The sequence below is a fragment of the Mastigoproctus giganteus genome, chromosome 5, assembly GCF_048544385.1.
Source record: "Mastigoproctus giganteus isolate SK-2022 chromosome 5, ASM4854438v1, whole genome shotgun sequence".
Taxonomy (NCBI): domain Eukaryota; kingdom Metazoa; phylum Arthropoda; class Arachnida; order Uropygi; family Thelyphonidae; genus Mastigoproctus; species Mastigoproctus giganteus.
The window spans coordinates 3,091,838-3,114,384 of NC_143579.1; the positions used below are offsets into that span (position 1 = coordinate 3,091,838).

The window sequence follows — 22,547 nt, forward strand, 5'->3', positions numbered from 1 at the left end:
TCAACATTTGCAGATGATACAAAGGTTGGCAGGATTGTTGTTAATAACAGTAATTACAGTATACTGCTGCAACAGGATCTGGAAAAGTGGCAACTGAAGTTTAACATTGACAAATGCACAGTACTACATATGGCTAGCAGTAATCCCAGAGAAATATACCAATTATGTGGTGTTACACTCAGGATAGTGGAGAATGAAAGAGACCTGGGGGTAACTGTGCAGTCAGATATGAAGATTTCTGAGCACTGTGGCACTGTCTGCCTGTCTGCACTGCTCAGAATCATGCGAATTTTAGGCTTCCAGACCTGTACGCAGCACAGGTCTGTAAGCTTCATTTTAGGAAAGATGTAGAGTTGCTAGGACGAGTACAGAGAAGGGGAAACAAGATTAGTGAAGGGAACAAAGGGGTGCTCTTATGAAGAAAGCTTAAGTTTTGCAAATTGCAGCTTCTGGAGACTAGTGGCCTGCAAGGCAATCTGATTGAGGTGTATAAGGCCTTGAATGGATTGAGCAGGCTCAATGCTGATGGGATTCTTTCTCTCGCTCAGATTACAAACCTCAGCGGGGCATAGATTCAAATTGAGGAAAGACAGTTGTAGAATGCGGAATTTTGCCTTTATGCCAGCGGGTAGTTGATTGCGGGAACAAACTTCCACCGGTTGTTGTTCAATATGATAGCTTAAATAAATTCAAGGCAGAACTAGACAAACATGACCTCCTTGAGGAAATATATGACAGGAACCTTGCTGATCATATCACTAGACATGAAATTCAAAGTGAACTTAAAGTCAAGTACACCACCAAATCCAGATCGGGTACTTGTTGCAACTGGGTAGTCGAACTCTCCCCGAAGATATGTAAAATATTATCCCAACAACAACGAATATTTATTGGCTGGAGCTCTTGCCAGTTTAAGGGGCACATACCTACCATCAAATGATTTAATGCCTCCGATTCGGACACGCATCCCATGTCTGTGCCAGACAAGACTTCACCTGTGGCCACTGTGCCGAACGCGGACACACCCACAACAATTGTCCATACAAAAATCGAGCCCCTAACTGGGTCAACTGCAAAGCAGCAAAAATGGATCCCAATCACTCCGTCCGGGATGTCAAATGTCCAATCTATTTAAGGGAATTGAGAACCATCCAGAACAAAACCGACTATGGCTGTATACCATAATACCATAATCGCCATTCCACCAATGTCCTCAAATTGAATGCCTCCAACTGAATGCCCAAAGAGCCGGAAATGTGGTCGAACAAATTAGAATGAAAATGGATGAAGAAGAAATTGATATCCTCTGTGCTCAAGAGTCCTACACCCACAAGGGACGGGTACAGGGTTACCCTAGAGCATATAGGATCATTGAGACAACCACAGATACTCCATGGGCAGCCATCATTATTAGGAATACTACAATTACAGTCACAAAGATCGACTCCTTATGCACCTCCTTTGGTGTTTATGCACACATTATCTGCCCACAATGCTCTCTGCACGTAGTCTCGTTGTACTGCCAACCACGAACTGATATTGCACCATATATTGAATATTTCCAATCAGTCATAACTCTCTTACCTTCCAGAAAAATCCGAGTAACGATGGATGCCAATTGTAGATCTCGCTTGTGGCATAGCCGGGCGGATGCCCACGTAGTTTCCCAGAATGGACAGCGATTAGAAGATTTCCTTTCATCTTCTCCATTTGAGGTCCTTAACTGAGCACATCACCTTTCTATCTTCAGCAATACCCTGGGGGAAAGCAACATTGACGTTACCCTCGCCACACGGTCCATAGCACAAACGTTCTCATCATGGATGGTTCATGAGGCCTGGACCACCTCAGACCACAGGGCCATCTCCTTCCATCTATCTAGACAACTTGATAGTACTCCTCCCATATACCACAATATCATATGATACTCCACCAAAACAGCTGATTGGAATGCCTTCAAGGATAATATAAAATCAAAGCTACAAATGGATACATCCCAACTAAACAATCTTGATCCACAGGAGCACCTCTCCTTCTTAACAACCACAATCCAACAAGCATGTGAGAGAACTATGAAAAAACGTCAGCAGCAACTAAAAGCAGTCCCTTGGTGGTGCAGGGAACTAGAAAACCTAAGGCGCCAAGTCCACACTGCCCGAAAAGCCTTCCAGAGAGTGAGGCACGCCTGGCCTCCTGCTGAGGTCCAGGCTCTACGGGAAGTATATAGAAGATATCGTAATGACTACACAAGCCTCATTCGGCAGAAAAAGAAAGTGTGTTGGCAGAACCTTGTGACAACTACTGGTAACGCAGATCCTTGGGGGATCATTTATCGCATTGTTATGAACAAGCTGCCCAAGGGAGAGATGTTAAATGCAACCCTGACTCCCGATGGCACTCCAACACACACACACACACACACACACACACACACACACACACACACACACACACACACACACACACACACACATGGGCTGAATCCATAAATAATATTCTGAATGCCCTACTTCAGACTGATGAGAGAGTCCCGTCAATGATGAACAAAAGAAAATTAACCAAGACAACCAGGCCTTCTCCAACAATAAAATAGAACCTCCCTTCACCTCTGAGGAAATGAACAAAGCACTTGACAGAACAAAAATAAATAAATGCCCTGGTCATGATAATATTGAGGCTGAGGTCATCAAGAAAGCAGCAACACATCTCCCGAACCACCTATTAGCACTGTTCAACAAATGCCTTGCGAAAGGAATTTTACCTGATTCTTGGAAACAGGCGGTGCTTCGACTCATCCTAAAAGGTCCAGATAAAGATCCTACTCTACCCAAATCTTACCGCCCCCATTGCCCTTCTCCCGGTCTTAGGCAAGGTAATGGAGTGGCTGCTTCAATCCAGATTATCTACCTACTACCAGACAGCCAACTTAGACTCTCCAAAGCAATGTGGCTTTAAGCCAGGATGCTCCACTGAAGACGCTATGAACAATCTCCTCAACACAGCAAACTCAACCACAGAAAAATATCTACTGTATATCTCCATTTTCTTTGCTGGTGCCTTCGATTCCATCTGGTGGCCCAGCATTGTCAGGAGATTACGTCAACTCAATATTCCTCTACCGCTGTCTCCAGAACCCCTTCAACCGCTCAGTAATAGTTAAAACAAATTTTCAGAAACCTCCCAACCAGTTGTTGGGAGATTTCTGAAAATGGTGTCCACAGGGGTCAGTTCTTGGGACCTACTTCTGGAACTTAATACTAGATGAATTTCTTCTTATGGATTTAGGTCCTGTGGACTGCATGGCCTGTGCAGATGACATCATCCTCCTTATCAAAGCTGATTCTAGAACTCAGCTTGAGCAAATTGCCTCCCCTGCCTTAACGATCCTCCAAAATTGGGCAAACAACCACAAGTTACTCATCTCTGGGGAAAAAACAAAGACTATCCTCCTAAAAGGATCCTTGGATGTAAGAAGACCGCCCCAACTAAAAATCTCTGGGCAGACATTGCAACTCAAAACAGAACTAAAATATCTGGGAGTAACCTTCGACTCCCGATTAACATTCTTACCTCATCTTAATTACCTCTCCAACAAAATGCGTCGTAATACTCTTGATCTGATTATCAGTAGTGGTTCTTCATTAATTAAGAATCTGCAGATAAAGAAACCACTAGGTGACAGTGATCACAGGGTGCTGAAGTCGAATTAACAGGGTAAAGGGTAAAGGGAAGAGTTTTTGCTTTTACAAAGGTGACTACGGCGGTCTGAGACAGTATTTAAATTCTATACGGTGGGACCAACTGAAGATGTTACCAACAGCAAATTCAAAATGGGAAGCATTCAAAGAATTAATCTTGGAAGTTACTAGGGTTTTCACACCAACTAAGAAACATTGTTCAAGATTTAGGCCTAAATGGATGTCAGATGAGCTAATTAGACATGTGACACAGAAGATAAATTCATGGGATCCATGTAAATCAAAAGGTGACACAGAAGCCTATGATAGATATAAGCTGGAGTGTAACAAAGTCACAAAGGAGGTTAGGCAGGCAAAGGCAGATTACGAGAAATCTTTGGAAAAGGATGCAAAGAAAAAGAGCAAAACGTTTTTTATTTATGTAAACTCAAGAAGGAAAGAGATGAATCCGATTAGTCCACTTCATATCGATTGTTCAACTGTTGATGATCCTGCTCAGTTAGTTTACAAACTAAATTAATATTTTGCATCTACATTCAAATGAGGAGTTATTCAGGGAGGGAAATGCCAGAGGTGTATTAACCTCTAGCAGTAAGCTAGATAATCTTGTAATAATTGAGAGTAAAGTGGAGGAGCTTCTTTGGACTCAGGGGAAGTACCCATAGATTGGAGATGTGCAAATGTGACCCCAATCCAAAAAGTAGGATCAAAGGGACACAGATAATTACAGACGTGTTAGTTTAACTTCTGTTCCAGGGAAATAAATGGAGGCACTGGTTAAAGAAGCATTCCAGCATCATCTAGACAAGACTTCAGTTATAGCTCGGACACAGCATGGGTTTGTTAAGGGGAAGTCTTGTCTGACCAATTTGCTTGGATACTATGATGTAGTCACAAAGGAAATGGATGCAAAGAATAACTTTGATATCATATATTTGGATCTTAGAAAGGCCTTTGATACTTTGTACATGAAAGACTGCTGCACAAATTGGAGTAGTGTTGCATTGGAGGCAAATTGCTGCTGTGGATAAAGGGATGGTTGAGTGGGAGAAGACAGAGAGTGGTAATCAATGGACATTGCTCTTGGTGGACTAATGTTATTAGTAGAGTCTCTCAGGGTTCAGTGTTGGGTCCATTGTTGTTTTCTGTATTTATAAATGATATATTGTTGATGGTATGTCAGGTTTAATGTCCAAGTTTGCAGACGATACGAAGGTTGACAGGGTTGTTAAGGGCATTAATGACAGTGCACTGCTGCAACAGGATCTAGAAAAGTTGAGCAGATGGGCTGAGAGCTGGCAAATGAAATTTAACATTGACAAATGTAAAGTACTACATATGGGAAAGAGTAACCCTAGAGTAACGTAACATCTCTGTGGTATTACACTGACAGAGGTATAGAATGAAAAGGACCTGAGGGTAATTGTGCAGGCAGATATGAAGTTTTCCTGAGTAGTGCAGACGGTCTGCAAGAGTAGCTCATGGTGTCTTGTCAGTGATATACAGGAATTTTCTAGCAGTGATAACGAGGTGATTATCCCCTTGTATAAGGCAATGTTCAAGCCACACCCTTAGTACTATATACAGGTCTGGAGGCCATTTTTGGAAGGATCTAGAGCTGCTGGAATGACTACAGAGAAGGGCAACAAGATTAGTGAATGGAACAAAGGGTTGTTCTTACGAAGAAAGGCTTAAGTTTTGCAAATTACAATGTCTGGAGACTAGGTACCTGCGAGGTGATCTGATTGAGGTGTATAAAGCCTTGAATGGATTGTGCATGCTCAATGCTGATGGGGTTCTTCCTCTTGCTCAGAATAATCGCCTGAGAGGGCATAAATTCAAATTGAGGAAAGACAGTTGTAGGATAGAAGTGAGGAAGTTTGCCTTTGGGAAGCGGGTGGTTGATTGCTGGAAAAAACTTCCATCTGTCGATTGTAGAAGTTGATAGTTTAAATATATATACAACATAGAACTTGACAAAACATTTAGAGCGAGTGGATGGGTGTAATGTTTTTTTTTTTTTTTTTGGGTGATGCTATATAAGCTTGCTTTCGCGCATGATGTGCCTATGCTAATGCTAATGCTAAAGAAAAACAGCAAAGAATTCTTTACTTATGCGAAATCTAGAAGAAAAGTAATGATTCAGATTGGACCACTTAACATAGATGGGTTGACTATTGATGATCATGTTCAAGTACCTGATAAACTGAATGAGTATTTTGCATATTTTGCATCTGCATTCACATAATCACAGTTATTCAAGGAGGGGAATGCCAGAAATTTATCAAACTCTAACAGGTAGCAATGTTATTTAGTAAAAACTGAGCGCAAAGTGGAGGAGAAATTGTTTAAGTTAAACATAAGGAAAGCACCTGGGTTCGATGGGATTTATCCAGATATTTTAAAAGAATCAGCAAATGAAGTAAGCAAACCCTTATCCATAATTATAACAGCTTCCTTGGACGGATGGGGAGATCCCCATGGATAGGAAGTGTTCAAATATTTCACAAATTCACACAGGGGGTTAAAAAGGTGACACAAATAACTAATTTAACTTGTGTTCCAGGGAAAATAATGGAGTCACTGCTTAAAGAGGCATTGCAGGATCATCCAGACAAGACAGCAGCAATAATTCAGACACAGAATGGGTTTGTTAAGGGGAAGTCTTGTCTGACCAGTATGATTGGGTACTATGACGTGGCCACAAAGGAACTGGATGCAAGAAATAATTTTAATAACATATACTTGGATTTCAGGAAAGTTTTTTGTTGCACATGGAAAACTGCTGTAAAATTTGGAGCGGAATAACATTAAGGGCAATTTGATACAATGGATAAAAGGATGGTTGAGTGGGAGACGACAGAGAATGGTAATTAATGGACACTGCTCTTCTTGGGCTAATGTTAGTAGTGGAGTTCCCCAGGGTTCGGTGCTTGGCCCATTGTGTTTTTCGGTATTTATCGATGATATTGATGAAGTTGTATATCAGGGTTAATGCTCTATGTGTGCAGACGATACGAAGGTTGGCAGGGTTGTTAATGGTAGTAAAGACAGTATGCTACAGCAAGTGGATCTATACAAGGTGCGCAAATGTGCTGAGAAGTGGAAACTGAAAATTTAACATTCACAAACGCAAAGGACTGCATAGTAACCCAAGAGAAACCTGCCAACTGTATGGTACACTCAGGGAAGTGTAGAGCGGAAAAGTTCTGGGGGTAACTGTGCAGTTAGATATGAAGTTCGCAGAGCAGTGCATATGGGCTGCCAGAGCAGTCTTTTCCATGATATATAGCAGGGGTGGGTGACGAGTCGATCCAGGATTTAATTTAGGTCGATCACGACGAATTTTAAATATACAGTCATCCCTGTATATTCCTGTACTCAAAGAGGTAACCAGAGACAAAGAGGTGATTATCCCGTTGTACAAGGCAGTGGTCAGGCCACACCTTGAATACTGGGAGCCTCATTTTAGGAAGGATGTAGAGTTGCCAGGACATGTAGAAAGAAGGGCAACAAGATTGGTAAGGTTAACAAAGGGGTGCTCTTACCAAGATAGGCTTAAATTTTTCAAATTGTAGCCTTTGGACTCTATGCGCATGCGAGGTGATCTGACAGAGGTGTAAAAGGCCTTGAACGGATTGAGCAAGCTCAATATTGATGGGATTCTTTCTCTTGCTCAGATTAAGCACCTGAGGGGACATAGCATTAGCAAAAGTACATTATGCAAGAAAGCAAGCTTATATAGCATCAGCCAAAAAAAAAAAAAAACACACACTCTTTTCATATCACCCATTCACTCGCTCGAAACGTTTGCCCAGTTCTGCCTTGAATCTGTTTCAGCTATCGACTTCTACAACGACAGAGGGAAGTTTGTTCCAGCAATCAAGTTCAGCCTGGACTGTACTTGTTAACAGGAGAGATTGCTTCTACAGGGATGGGATACACTTAAATAGAAAGGGTGCAAGAATATTTGCTGATGCTATCGAGGCAGTGTTAGGTGGGTCGGAAAACTGCTAGCTTGGGGGGAGACAAAGACCAATAGACTGACAGTAGCCACTGGCAGAGGCGAAAGAGATTCTTGCACTGCTTCTATTAGAATGAGCAGAAGGCGGAAAAACAAGATGCATGATATTTCAGAGACTGCTGGGAGCCATTGCGGTACAAGTAAACATATGGGTTGTGTTAGGGTAGCTAAGAATAGAAACAGGTGGAGGTATACTTGCGTGTACACAAATGCTAGGAGTTTAGTAAATAAATTTGATGAATTTGAGGTATTGCTCAAAACATCAAAGGCAGATATTGTTGGGATATCAGAGACGTGGTGTCACACAGATATAAGGGATGCAGAACTGGAATTTGGGGAGTACAACGTCTACAGAAAGGATAGACAGGATAGGAAGGGGGGAGGGGTTATGCTATTAGTTAAGAAACACATAAAAACCAAGGAAGTGAAGCCAGTCGACATCGCTGGACAGTGCAGTGTTGAGTCAGTTTGGTGTGACATAAGCATTGGGAGATCAAAATTGAGAGTAGGAGTGTGCTATAGGCCTAATGACTCTGATGAGTATAATAAGAAACTGTACAGAGAAATAGAGTGGGCCAGTAAATCAGAGAGTCTTATAATGGGAGATTTTAATTTCCCAGATATTGACTGGAATTTGGGGGCTGGTCACTCACACACTAGCAGGGCTTTTGTGGATTTATTGGATGATTGTTTTCTACATCAGCATGTTCGGGAGGTAACTAGAGGGAGTAATACTCTTGATTTGATTATCAGCAGTGATTCTTCATGCATTAAGAACCTGCAGATAAATGAACCACTAGGTGGCAGTGATCACAGTGTGCTGAAGTGGGATTTACTCAAAGAGGTAACTACCATATTAGGGGTAAAGGGAAGGGTTTTTGCTTCCGTAAAGGCGACTACGATGGACTGAGACAGTATTCAAATTCTATACAGTGGGACCAACTGATGATGTTACCAACAGCAAATTCAAAATGGGAACCATTCAAAGAATTAATCTTGGAAGCTACTAGGCTTTACATACCAACTAAGAAATATTGTTCAAGGTTTAGGCCAAAATGGATGTCAGATGAACTAATGAGGCATATGGCAGAGAAGAAAAATGCATGGGATACTTACAAATTAACACATGACACAGAAGCCTATGATAGATACAAGTTGATATGCAACCAAGTTACAAAGGAGGTTAGGCAGGCGAAGGCAGATTACGAGAAATCCTTGGCAAGGGATGCAAAGAAAAACAGCAAAGAGTTCTTTACTTATGTAAACTCTAGAAGGAAGTGGATGAATCAGATTGGTCCACTTGATATTGATGGGTCAACTGTTGATGATCCTGCTCAAGTAGCTAACAAACTAAATGAATATTTTGCATCGACATTCACACACGAGGAGTTATTCAGCGAGGGGGAATGCCAGAGGTGTATTCAACTCTAGCAGTAAGCTACAGAATCTTGAAATAACTGGGAGTAAAGTGGAGGAGAAACTGTTGAAGATGAACACAAGAAAGGCACCCGGGGTGGATGGGATCTATCCAATTATATTAAAGGAGGCCCTTAGCCATAATTATGAGAGCTTCCTTGGACTCAGGGGAGGTACCCATAGACTGGAAATGTGCAAATGTGACCCCAATTCACAAAGGAGAATCAAAGGCTGACACAAGTAATTATAGACCTGTGAGCTTAACTTCTGTTCCAGGAAAATTAATGGAGGCACTGGTTAAAGAAGCACTGCAGGATCATTTAGACAAGACTTCAGTTATAGCTCGGACACAGCATGGTTTTGTTACGGGGAAGTCTTGCCGGACCAATTTGATTGGATATTATGATGCAGTCACAAAAGAACTGGATGCAGGGAATAACTTTGATATTATATACTTGGATCTTAGAAAGGCTTTTGATACTGTTGCACATGGAAGACTGCTACACAAATTGGAGCAGTGTGACATTGGAGGCAAATTGCTGCTATGGATAAAGGGGTGGTTGAGGGGGAGAAGACAGAGAGTGGTAATGAATGGACACTGCTCATCGTGGACTAATGTTATTAGTTGAGTCCCTCAGGGCTCAGTGTTGGGTCCATTATTGTTTTCTGTATTTATAAATGATATTTGATGATGGTATATCAAGCTTAATGTCCAAGTTTGCAGACGATACAAAGGTTGGCAGAGTTGTCAAGGACACTACTGACACTATGCTGCTGCAATAGGATCTGGAAAGGTTGAGCATATATGAGCTGAGAGGTGGCAAATGAAGTTTAACATTGACAAATGTAAAGTACTACACATGGAAAACAGCAACCCCAGAGCAACGTATCAACTCTGTGGTACTACACTGATAGTGGTAGAGAATGAAAGGGACTTGGGGGTCGTTGTGCAGGCAGATATGAAGTTCTCTGAGCAGTGCAGACGGGCTGCAAGAGTAGCTCATGGAGTATTGTCAATGATATACAGGAATTTTTCCAGCAGGGATAAGGAGGTGATTATTTCCTTGTATAAGGCAATGGTCAGGCCACACCTAGAGTACTGTATACAGGTCTGGAGGCCTCATTTCAAGAAGGATGTAGAGCTGCTGGAACGGGTACAGAGAAGGGCAACAAGATTAGTGAATGGAACAAAGGGGTGCTCTTACGAAGAAAGGCTTAAGTTTTGCAAATTACAGTGTCTGGAGACTAGGCACCAGTGAGGTGATCTGATAGAGGTGTATAAAGCCTTGAATGGTTTGAGCATGCTCAATGCTGATGGGATTCTTCCTCTTGCTCAGAATAATCACCTGAGAGGGCATAAATTCAAATTGAGGAAAGACAGATGTAGGATAGACGTGAGGAAATTTGCCTTTAGCCAGCGGGTGGTTGGTTGGTGGAACAGACTTCCATCCCTTGTAGTGGAGGTTGATAGCCTAAATAAGTTTAAGGCTCAGCTGGACAGGTATTTTGAACGAACAGAGGGGTGAAGTGGAAGTGGGATTTTTTTTTTTTTTTTTTTGGCTGATGGTGCATAAGCTTGCTTTCTTGCATCAAATGCCTCTACTAATGCTAATGCTAATAATGCTAATCAACCACCCGCTCGCTAAAGGCAACCTCCGCACATGTATCCTACAACTGTCTTTTCTCAATTTGAATTTATGCCCTCTGAGGCGATTATTCTGAGGAAGAGGAAGAATTCCATCCGCATTTAGCATGCTCAAACTATTCAAGGCTTCATACACCTGAATCAGTTCACCCCCCAGGTGCATAGTCTCCAGACACTGTAATTTGCAAAATTTCAAGCTTTCTTCGTAAGAGCAACCCTTTGGTCCATTCACTACTTTTGTTGCTGTTCTCTATACTCGTTCCAACAGGTCTACATCCTTCTTAAAGTGAGGCCCGCAGACCTGTACCACACCTTGGGTACTGTATACAGTACTCAAGGTGAGTACTGTATAAAATATTCAAGGTGTGGCCTAACCGTTTCATTATACAAGGTATAATCACCTCATCCCTACTAGAAAATTTCCTGTATATCATTGACAAGACACCATGTAGACCGTCTGCACTGCTCAAAAAGCTTCATATCTGCATGCACAAATACCCCCAGATCCTTTTCACTCTCTACCACTCTCAGTGTAGTACCACACAGTTGATATGTTACTCTGGGATTACTGCTTCCCATATGCAGTACTTTTCATTTGTTAATGTTAAACTTCAGTTTCCACCTCTCAGTCTGCTTTTCTAGATCCTGTTGCAGCAGCGTACTGTCATTAGTGCCATTAACAACCGTGCCGATCTTCGTATCGTTTGCAACTTGGACATTAAGCCTGATATATCATCACCAATATAATTAATGAATACAGAAAATAACAATGGACCCAACACTGAACCCTGGGGGACACGACTAATAACATCAGTCCGCGAAGAGCAATCCATTGATTACCACTCTCCGAGTGGTAATGAATGAGTGGTAATCTTCTCCCACTCAACCATCCCTTTATCCACAGCAGCAATTTGCCTCCAGTGCCACACTGCTCCAATTCAGGAAGTTGGGTTTGCTTTCAGCGTCCTCAATGAGTTCTCTGCAGCTTTCAACGCTTGCCTGTCTGTTAAAGAATGTGGAACAAACTGCGCACAAACAGTTGTTTCTTCAAATATAGGTTATTATTTTTTGAACGGTTTGCTTATTAACGCAATATCCTTATTAGGATTGTCTGAAATAATTAGAATCTTTGCACATTGGTCATTGGTAATGATTTTATGAACCTTTTCAAGAAACTCTGGTGTCCAAACCGTTTTTGCATGGCCTGGATATTCGTCATCTTCCAGTGATTTCCATGGGAGAAACGTTTAAGCCACTCGAACACACATTCACGAGACAGACAATGCTCTTCCTACTCTTGCTTCATCATTTGAAACGTTTCCAGGTCACTTTTTCCCAGTTGAACACAAAACCTGATGTTTGGTCTTTGTTCCATTGTCCCTCCACAACAGAGAAACGGTGGCAGTTTCCGTTGATCTTGATTACGTGTTCGAGAAACAATCACATCACTGTTTCATTTCATGTTTATTTCTAGTAGATGGCAGTACCATCACTTCTCTCATAACACCAGTCTCGTTTTCTAATTGCCCATGTGATTTTCATCCAGTGAAACATTAATTTTATCGAATTTTAAGAGTGCCACTTATGTATTTCTTCTGGCGCTTCTTAGCACTTTTTATTAAAATTTTATGAAGATTTAACACTACCTTCAAAAATTAAAGATTGAGTTTCAATCTGTAATTATATAAGATTTTTTTTCTCAAAATCAATCTCAGAGCAGTAATAATGGTAAGAAATTGTATCCACTTACATTTTGTTCAGTTTTAGATACCATGAGAAACTATACTGATTTAGGGAACTACTCCCTGAGGTCTGTTCTTTGAATTTAAATTGAAATAGAACGTTTAACGAGAAAATATAGAACATGCCTTTCCAACTGATTACTTGAATAACATACCTGAATATCAAGCACTGCTGAGAAGCCAACAGCGGTGGGGTGGCAGATGCAAGAGCTGCTTCAAGACGGTCTCTGTACTGTAACAGGTGATTTATATCATCCTGAAGAGTTCCTATTTTACTATCGATTTCGTTTCGCCAAAACTCAACGTCCCGCAGTCTGTGATCTGAAAAATAAAGATGAACTTGAATATTATCTACTGTAACAGAATTTTAAAATTATGCAAGTTGTGCAATTATATGTGGTGATTCATTAAAGATACATATTCAACCAGAACTCTTGGTGAACCAAATATTTATTAGTCCTTTTCTATATTGCCTCCGGTAAGGGAGACGTATTTTTGACACTGAAGGATGTACTTCCATTTTTGTACAACCATCGAAACTAGTACTCGTTCTCACAGTCGACTGTGTTAACGGAAAGAGGTAAAACCGAAGAGGCAAGACGTCAGGAGAATATAGCCGATGCGACTATATTTCAACGCCACATTCTCTTGCTATCCGAGTGATGGCATGTGAACTGTGCACAAAGACACATTGTCTTGGTTATAGAATATTAGCACAGCATAGACCAGAATTTATCTCCATTTTTACAGTTGCTAGAAAACGAGACAGAAGGATTTTATGTTCTGTGGGGGTGACCCTTTTACAACGACCATGAACAGAGAATCACAATACCCTGGTGCATCCAGAAAACCGCTAGCTGTTGTTGTTGTTATGGGCGTTTAATGGCGCATAAGCTACTATGGCTATAAAACCGCTAGCGTTACCATCCCGGCATCACCCTTGCCTTTATTGCGAGTCGTGACAGAGTTCAGCTTTCAGAACCTTTCCATGGCTTCAGAGTAAAAATAGTACCTCTTACACTCATCTACAGTGACCAATCCGAAAATAAGTCATTATGATCATCGTCACACATGATCAAAGTTCTGCAAAATCTAGAACTCCTGTTTGCATCTTTTGGAAAAGTGAGAGTAATTAGGGATCCTCAGGTAAAAACCTTATTATTCAACCAGAACTCTTGGTGAACCAAATATTTATTAGTCCTTTTCTATATTGCCTCCGGTAAGGGAGACGTATTTTTGACACTGAAGGATGTACTTCCATTTTTGTACAACCATCGAAACTAGTACTCGTTCTCACAGTCGACTGTGTTAACGGAAAGAGGGAATGCTCCTGAGGTCCTTCCCAATAGTGGGAAGGACCTCAGGAGCTATTCCATGATTTGTTACACTGTCTTCTTCCACGATCAGTTTCTTCACCTTCTTCACATTCCCCTCTCGAACAGCAATCAGGACTGTTCAAATGAACGGGGACTGCGTGATCAAAATCGCAGGCGGCAAAACTTTGCAATAATGAACTTTCGGAAGTAATAAATTTCTGTTATTGAAAATAATAATTTCTGTTATACTGTTATCACAGCGGATTACAATAAACAGCAATTAGTGCAAATATTCTTATTCTTATCAGTAGTAAAAGAAAGTATTTCTATCGTTTATATCTAACGATATATCAATATATACCAGAAACTACAAATTCTCAGCTTCTCCCCCAAGTACTGTATTTGTCGCTGCAGCGTTCTCTGTGCTCTTTGATATACGATTTTCATGTACGTATATATACTTCATGTACATGTACACATTTTTCATTGTGTTGGATCTATACGCACGCGCCCGTGTGTGTATATTTAAGATCCAGGTGCTAAAACTGAATGAACTCATTATGTGTTATGCTGTTTGTGCCACTGTTCAACGCATGGTTTACTGTAATCATTTTGCATTAATGTTATATTCGTTTTAATTTCTGTAGAGTATCATATGGAAGTGTATTGAGATAAATTTCTCTTATTCTTCTACAAATACTGAAATCAACGTAGAACGTATTTAGCACCATAGCTCTGGTTTATACTTTCAAATTCATATTTCAAGCCTCTCTAGCAACTTTCCAGTTCCTTGTGTTTTGTGCAATGACTATCCATTTACTGCCCACTTTTAAATGAACTTTTAAATTTCATCAGTCTTCAAAAACAGAATGGTGCACAAGAGAAGCTAAAATAAAACCATGAAGACAACGGAGACAACATCTCCGTTGTTGTCTTCAAGATTTTCTTTTAGCTCTTGGACACCATTCTGTTATTTGCTTAGTCCATCTGTCATCATGCCTTCGAACTATGTGTCCTGCCCAAGTCCATTTCAATTCTTTAGTTGGGATAATAATGTCCTTTACTTGAGTTTGCTGCCTAATCCACGTGTTTCTCTTGTTTTCCAACAGCCTGATTCCTAATATAATTCGTTCCATTCTAGGCTGTGTAGTTTTCAGGTTCTCTTCCATTTTTTTTTTTTTTTTTTTTTTGGTGAGTGCCCAAGTTTACTTCCATAAGTCTGGTGGGGAGTATACATTGGTTCATTATTTTACGTTTCAGATAAATTGGGATATTGCTCCTCAGTATGTGACTATATTTCCTGAATGCTGTCCATCCAAATTTTATTCTTCTCTTGACCTCCAGCCATTTATCATTATTACAGCTTATGACTTGTTCAAACAACAACAACAAAGAACAAAGCCTTCTTGAAGGAAGGGGATGAATCAGATTGGTCCATATAACGTTCGTGGTTCTACTGTTGATGATCCTGCTCAGATAGCTGAAAAACTGAATGAGTATTTTGGATTTACATTCACAAATGAGGAATTCTGTAAGGAAGGGGGAGGACAGAAGTTTACTAAACTCTAACTGGGAGCTAAATGATTTTGTAATAACGGAGAGCAAAGTGAAGGACAAATTCTTGAAGTTAAACATAAAAAAAGGCATCTGGGGAAGATGGAATCTATCCAGTTATATTGAAGGAAGCAGCAAGGGAAGTAAGCAAACCCTTAGCCATAATTATGAGAATATCCTTAGATTCAGGGGAGGTCCCTATGGACTACAGATGTGCAAATGTATCCCCAATTCACAAAGAGGTTCAAAGGGTGATGTAAATAATTATATATCCGTTAGTTTAACTTCTGTTCCAGGGAAAATAATGGAGTCACTGGTTAAAGAAGTTATGCAGGATCACCTAGATAAGACTGCAGTAATAGTTCAGACACAACATGGGTTTGTTAAGGGGAAGTCTTGTCTGACCAACCTGATTGGATACTACGATGTGGTCACAAAGGAACTGGATGCAAAGAATAATTTTGATATCATATAATTGGATTTCGGTAAAGCTTTTGATATTGTTGCAAGTGGAAGACTGCTGTACAAACTGGAGAGGTATGGCATTAAGGGCAAGTTGCTGCAATGGATAAAGGGATGGTTGAGTGGGAGACGGCAGAGCGTGGTAATAAATGGGCACTGCTCCGCATGGACTAGTGTGAATTGTGGAAGGTCCCCCAGGGTTTGGTGCTGGGCCCATTGTTGTTTTGTGTCTTTATTAATAATATCAATGAAGGTATATCAGGCTTAATATCCAAGTTTTCAGATGACAGAAAGATTGGCAGGGTTGTTAATGATAGTAAAGACAGTATGCTACTGCAACAGGATCAAGAAAAGTTGGGTAGATGGGCTGAGAAGTGGTAACTAAAGTTTAATATTATTAAAATGTGAACATTTTTATATCGTAAAATATTCTCACAAATAGCCACACATTACTTTTGCCAGTCACTATATGTGTAGAGTAATAAGGCCGTGTTGAAAGTTGTTTTGTCCGATTCTATTCTTAGGAAAGCAGTAATCGAATTTCCATCTCACTCCCATAGTTCGGTCAATCCACTACATGAAGCCGACATTCGATAGGATCAGCTAAGTAGTGATGCGTTTGCATTACTCAGATATACAGTGGCAAAATCTGTGGGGGCCAGTGAGTAAATCGGAATGAGGAAGGTATTCTTGAGAGAAATTCGAACTGATTACTGCGAATTGACTCTTGTCGGAAAATGATGGACAGAGGTAAATAGACTTTGTATGAAGAGAATACCTTGGTATAACCCGGAAGTATCATCGTATATCAATTAATAATTTACTCCTTTCTCACGGTAGATTTCTCAAATTAAACGTGTCTAATTACTAGGACAGGTGATCCTAGATTTGCTTTTCCCCACAGGAATAAGCTCCTAACCAATCAAGAAAGGGGCCATCCAAAGGGGAAAGGGATGTATATATATTGGGACTATGGGAAAACCGAGGGTCTTTTGGTGGGATGAAGATGGAAACAGAGTTAAAAACGTCCATGATGAGATATAGCGAAGAAGAAGTCGTACCTGGCAAGTCGGTAGGAAAGTATTTGGGTAAGTTCGTCCTTTAGTTTAGCGACCGGTTATCTGGAATTACTGAACGACCACAGCTACTATTATATTCCCCGCCTAATATCACATACTAGCCTCTCTCCTCCCAGCTAAATTCACATATGTATTTTCTATATTAAGGCCAGAATGTGTCATCTATTGTACCAACTACTGGATACTGCGTTTCCAGTAACGGCAAACATAACTATATGTCAATCTTACACATTCGCCTATAAATTCGAATAGCTGGATGCTCTTCTACTTATTGTATATTAACGACGATTGTTTACCGAAACTACATGAAGAATGTCGACAGTATGGCAGAAAGGTGCCATGTTACTACTATCCATTAACTAGAAAATGTAAAACTATCCTGAGTAAAGCTAACACTTACAACATAATATAATTCTAATTCCCTGTTTTACTTATTAATTCTTTTACTGTAAATAAATACACAAGTCCATGTATGTATAATAAACTATACCTTGTTTGTTGATCTATCTTTCTTCAGGACTATTCCGAAATACACACTTTTTGATAGCATATATATATATTTAAATAGACTATCATTAAAGGCGGGCTCAAAGGCCAATACACAAAGGGCCTTAGAGTTAATCATCACAACGCAATTCTCGTTGCTGCATTCTTGCCCAACGTCCATCTGGGTGAGTTTTAGAGCACAGAATCTTGTCCTAATTTAACGCTAGACGCTCATATAAAATCCTAGTCTTTCTGGTTTCTCATTTTAGTGCTGGAAACCTGCCTGGGAGTCTTGATATCCGTATTAAACGCTGCCCAGCAGGCGCCCTACATTATTACAGAAAAGACTTCGGAACAACTGGTGCCGTGACCAGGATTTATTGTGTTTTTGCGGGATGAAAAACCACTCTTTGATCAATGCTTATGATCAATTCTAAGAGCTCTAAACTGAGGAGAGTGACAATAAGAGACACTAGAAATAGGGGATGAAATAAAGGGGATTACTGAAGTAGTCAAAAAACAAAAAAAAAAAAAAAAAAAATTTTTTTGACAGCCTGAGTAATAGTCAGAGACATTTTATCTAATATTGTTTTCCCTTTCAGCTGTACAAACAACACAGACGTCTGAAAGTACACTCATACTAGTTAACAATTAGCAACTAGTAACCTTTTGAATTATTTATTTTCAAAAAAAAAAAAAAAAAAAAAAAAGGGGGAGTAATATTTTTTTTCCCTTGTACAGTTGCTATATGTTGGAACACCTATTATTTTAGTAGTGTGATTATTAACCTTATAATTTCTTCTAGCTCAACGGAAAGGTAAGTGACACTATTTTGGGGGTTCCACAAAATACAGATAGACTCACCCCAGTTTAGAATCAAAGATATAAATAGGGTCACTTGATTTTACCCAGATATCAGATATTTAAAATGGAAGGTCAGAGCCCCCAGACTACACAGATTACAGAAGTAGACCTATCAGCCCCCTTGTTTGAGATGCAACAGACACAACCATCCCCTCCTGATCCAGTTAGGTCTCATTTGGCTAATATTGCAGGCTACATTGGTTTAGTGCCTACTTTTTTTGGAAAAGTTGATGAGGGCCCCTCAGTACAAATGTTTTTTGAGACCTTAGAGAGCGTTGGAGAGTTAGCCCTCTGGCGGGACATTGAATTATTACTAGTCTGTAAGGCAAAAGTTCGCTCCGTTGCAGCCGAATTTTTGGCTCAATCAACCGATTTACGCAAAGAGAAAAATTATAGTGTATTTAAAAAAGCCTTTTTGGCACAATTTGAGAAAACAGAACCATTAGTAACCAGCCTTCACCAATTCGCAACAGCTATACAGGGGGTGGCAGAGCCAATTGCCAGCTACAGTGCGAGAGTGAAAAACTTAGCACTCTTAGCGTTTAAAACTCAAAATGATTCTCCAGAATCTTTAAATATACTTGATCAGGCTATGTTGGCCCAATTTCTCAGGGAGATTTCTAATAAAATTAAACGAACGGTGCTTACCCAGAACCCCCTAACGTTTTCAGAAGCGGTTACAATAGCAAAAAGGGAGGAAACCAATAATGAAATCATAGAAACAAGAAATAGGCCAATTAATGCTATTTTGAGTCAAACTAACAATGATGAAGTCGGGAATCAACACAAAAATTATTTTGAAAACATTATTAGACCCATACAAGAACAAATACAGAACATCCAACAAACATTAAATGCATTGACAATTAACAATCCCACTCATAATAATTCAGAAAACCGAGTCACACCTGTTAATGAAATAGACCGCTATCAAAATTGCAAGACAGTAGCCTATGCACCCCCCCTTATCAGTACTTGTGAAGGGTTTAGTTCACAATATCCACAGCCAAACAGGCAAGGAGACACCGTGGCCTTGACCGCGCAGGTCAGAGGACCTTACTGGAGACGTTCTCCTGCTACACACCATGCTGAGAGGCATCTATTACCAAATACTGCCTGTGGAGCAAGACAAAGGGAGAATCGTTCTACACATCGCGGCCAACAGAGCACCTATCGCCCGACGCCAATTTCTTCTCCTTATCGGTACACAAATCGCGGAGCGAACGAATACACTGCATTACCAAAATTTAGGACGCCCCATGTTAATAGGCAAAGTTACAATTTTGATGGGTATAGAGGCAATAATGCAAATGGAAGGTATTATAACGGTCAGAATAGCAGAAATATGAACTCATATCCACGGGAAAGAAGGGGCATATTTAGAAATGAGTTTAATTTTGATCGAACATCCCCTAAAGCGGTTTTAGGTAGGCCAATTAATCAGGTAGGCAGTGGAAGTTGTAGACAAGGTGCAGAGAGATCTTTTTGACTAAAACAAAGGTCAGGACTAGATAAAAGAGACTGTCAAGGTCATAGAACCGTTTTACCATGTCAAGATTACTATAGAACCCACAAACTTAGTACCCAACATAAAATAGTGCAACATGGGGTGTATATTTTGGACAATGACGCCAAATTACCGATAATATCCGGATTTGTTCAAAATGTTCCAGCTAAATTTTTAGTCGATACAGGAGCAAGTGTCTCCCTTTTGAGTACCGATCTATATAATAAAATCAAGCATGAGAAATTATTAAACCCAAGGTCACCAGATTTGACCGTAACGGGAGTATCAGGTTACATTGTTCCTATTGATATGGAAATTACAGCTAATCTGAAATTGGATAATGCGACCTTTCAGGATAATGTTTTGGTGGCTAATGGGAATTTTAAGGGGCATTATGACGTTATTTTGGGGTTGAATGTTTTGAGACATTTTTCCTTCATAGTTGACTTAGGCAAAAAAATGATCCGATCAATTCCATTGAATATTTGTTTAAGAGAAGTAGGTGTTAGGGAACAAGTCATGAGTTCTAAACCCGTGGTAGCTAAGCTCACATGTAAACATGTGCTACCCCCTGCGTCAGAGAGGGTAGTGACAGCATATTGTAACCAACTTGCTGTTTCCACTGAACAATTGGTGCTAACAGAGCCTAATTTTAACCTAAGTAGTGAAGACTTAGCTGTCAGGTGTTCAATCGACAAAGTACAGTCCGATGGATTGATATCAGTCTTGGTGGCAAATTTGTCGGCTGAGCCTTTACATCTTCCAAAGGGGATGGGCATTGCTAGTTTGGAAAGGGTTGAAAATAATCCAGTTACTTTTGCAGGTAAGGAAGTAGAAGAAAATAAGGCATCTCCTGTGACTTTAAAAGATTTTGATCTTGATCATTTGACTGGTGATCAGAAACATAAACTATCGGACTTGTTGTATGAATATAGAGATGTTTTTGCCAAGTGTCCAGCTCAGCTAGGAAATTCAAAGGTATTTAAACATAGAATTAAATTGACAGACAGTATACCAGTTAGGCAATCAGCTTATAGGGTTCCTTTCAAGTTGAAAGATGAAGTCCGGAAGCAGGTAAACGATCTTTTGGAATCAAATATTATCGAACCCAGCAATTCACCTTACTCTGCCCCGATAGTTTTAGTAAAGAAGAAGGATGGCACATATCGGCTCTGCATAGATTTCGCAAGCTGAATGCTAAGACTGTTTCGGATTCGTACCCAATCCCGGATTTAAATGAAATTCTTCAGCTTCTAGGGCAAGCGCGCTACTTTACTTCACTTGATCTGCAGAGCGGATTCCACCAAATTGAAGTTCACCCCGCCGATCGTCACAAAACTGCCTTCACCACTGGTGAATCCTTATATCAGTTCCGAAAAATGGCGTTCGGATTAAAGAATGCACCATGTTCGTTTGTGCGAGCAATGACCTTGACCTTACAAAATTTGCATAAAGACTCCATTTTTGCTTACATGGACGATTTGATTGTCGCCTCATCCGACTTCGATTCACATCTCCTGAAATTGCGAAAAGTCTTTCAGCGTCTCAGAGAATATGATCTGAAATTGAAACCTAAGAAGTGTGAGTTTCTGAAGGAGCAATTGAAATATTTAGGTCATTTAGTCAGCGGTGACGGTATTCGTCCGGATCCGGCCAACGTCGCGGCAATCCGAGATTGTAAAATTCCGAGGACTATCAAACAAGTCCGATCGTTTCTTGGAATGGCGGGATTTTATAGGAAATTTATTCCAGATTATGCTGAAATCACCCGTCCATTGACCCAGCTGACCAAAAAGGAAACGCCATTTGTTTGGGATTGCTCTACGCAGCAGGCTTTTGACCAGCTGAAAACTATTTTGACCACTCCTCCGTTATTGGTTTACCCTGATTTCACTAAATCTTTCGTTCTTTCGGCTGATGCCTCGTCCTATGCAATTGCCGCATGTTTAGAATCGCAAGTAGATGAAAATTCAAGACAACCAGTTGCCTATGCTTCAAGATTATTGAAGAAATCCGAAGTAAATTATAGTACAACAGAAAAGGAAGCATTGGCTATTATCTTTGCAGTTATGCAATTTAGACCTTTTCTAGTGGGCAATCACTTTACACTCATAACGGACCACCAACCATTGAGCTTTCTGCTCAATTTGAAAAATCCTTCGCCCCGCTTAGCGAGATGGAGCATGCTGTTACAAGAGTATGACTATAAAATTGTGTATCGTCCGGGTAAAGTGCATTCAAATGCAGATTTCCTCTCGCGACCTGTGTTAGAAGCAGAGGAAAAACCAAAAAGATCAAAGGTAACAAGAACAACTGAGTTAGTCGCTCCCATATCGGCTGATGTAACCATAGAATCACTGGTTATGCCTCAGCAACAAACCAGAACTCTGATTAAAACTCTGCAAAGAGAAGATCCAATTTTGCAGAAGTTAATCGAACAGTTGGAGGGAATACCCCAAGCATCAGTGAAAATCCCAGATTCCTTCTACTTATCTAAAGAGGGAATACTATATCACCACACTTTATCTGACCCTGGAGCGACAAGAGAAGAGCCAACGGAACAACTAGTAGTGCCCGTTGGCCTGAAGTCAGAAGTGTTGAAGGCATGCCATGACAATTCTTTAAGTGGAGGCCATTTTGTGCTACAGAAGACATTGGAGAAACTCAGGAAAAATTTTTTTTGGATTGGGATGTTTTCGGAAGTGAAGAACTATATTGAGACATGTCCATCATGTATGCAACGTAAAGGTTATA

The 22,547-nt window shown here is 40.4% G+C and overlaps 1 protein-coding gene across 1 annotated transcript in view; it reads right to left on the reverse strand.

The window, feature by feature from the left end:
* LOC150085130 (tektin-1-like) overlaps window positions 1-17,098 on the reverse strand; it is a 53,271-nt gene extending 36,173 nt beyond the window's left edge. Inside the window, exons 1-2 of the mRNA XM_090373839.1 lie at window positions 17,035-17,098; window positions 12,681-12,846 (exon numbers count right to left, since the gene is read on the reverse strand). Coding sequence (XP_090229965.1) covers window positions 12,681-12,846; window positions 17,035-17,098 — 230 coding nt within the window. The remainder of the gene's footprint in view (window positions 1-12,680; window positions 12,847-17,034) is intronic.
* Window positions 17,099-22,547: the final 5,449 nt, after the last annotated feature.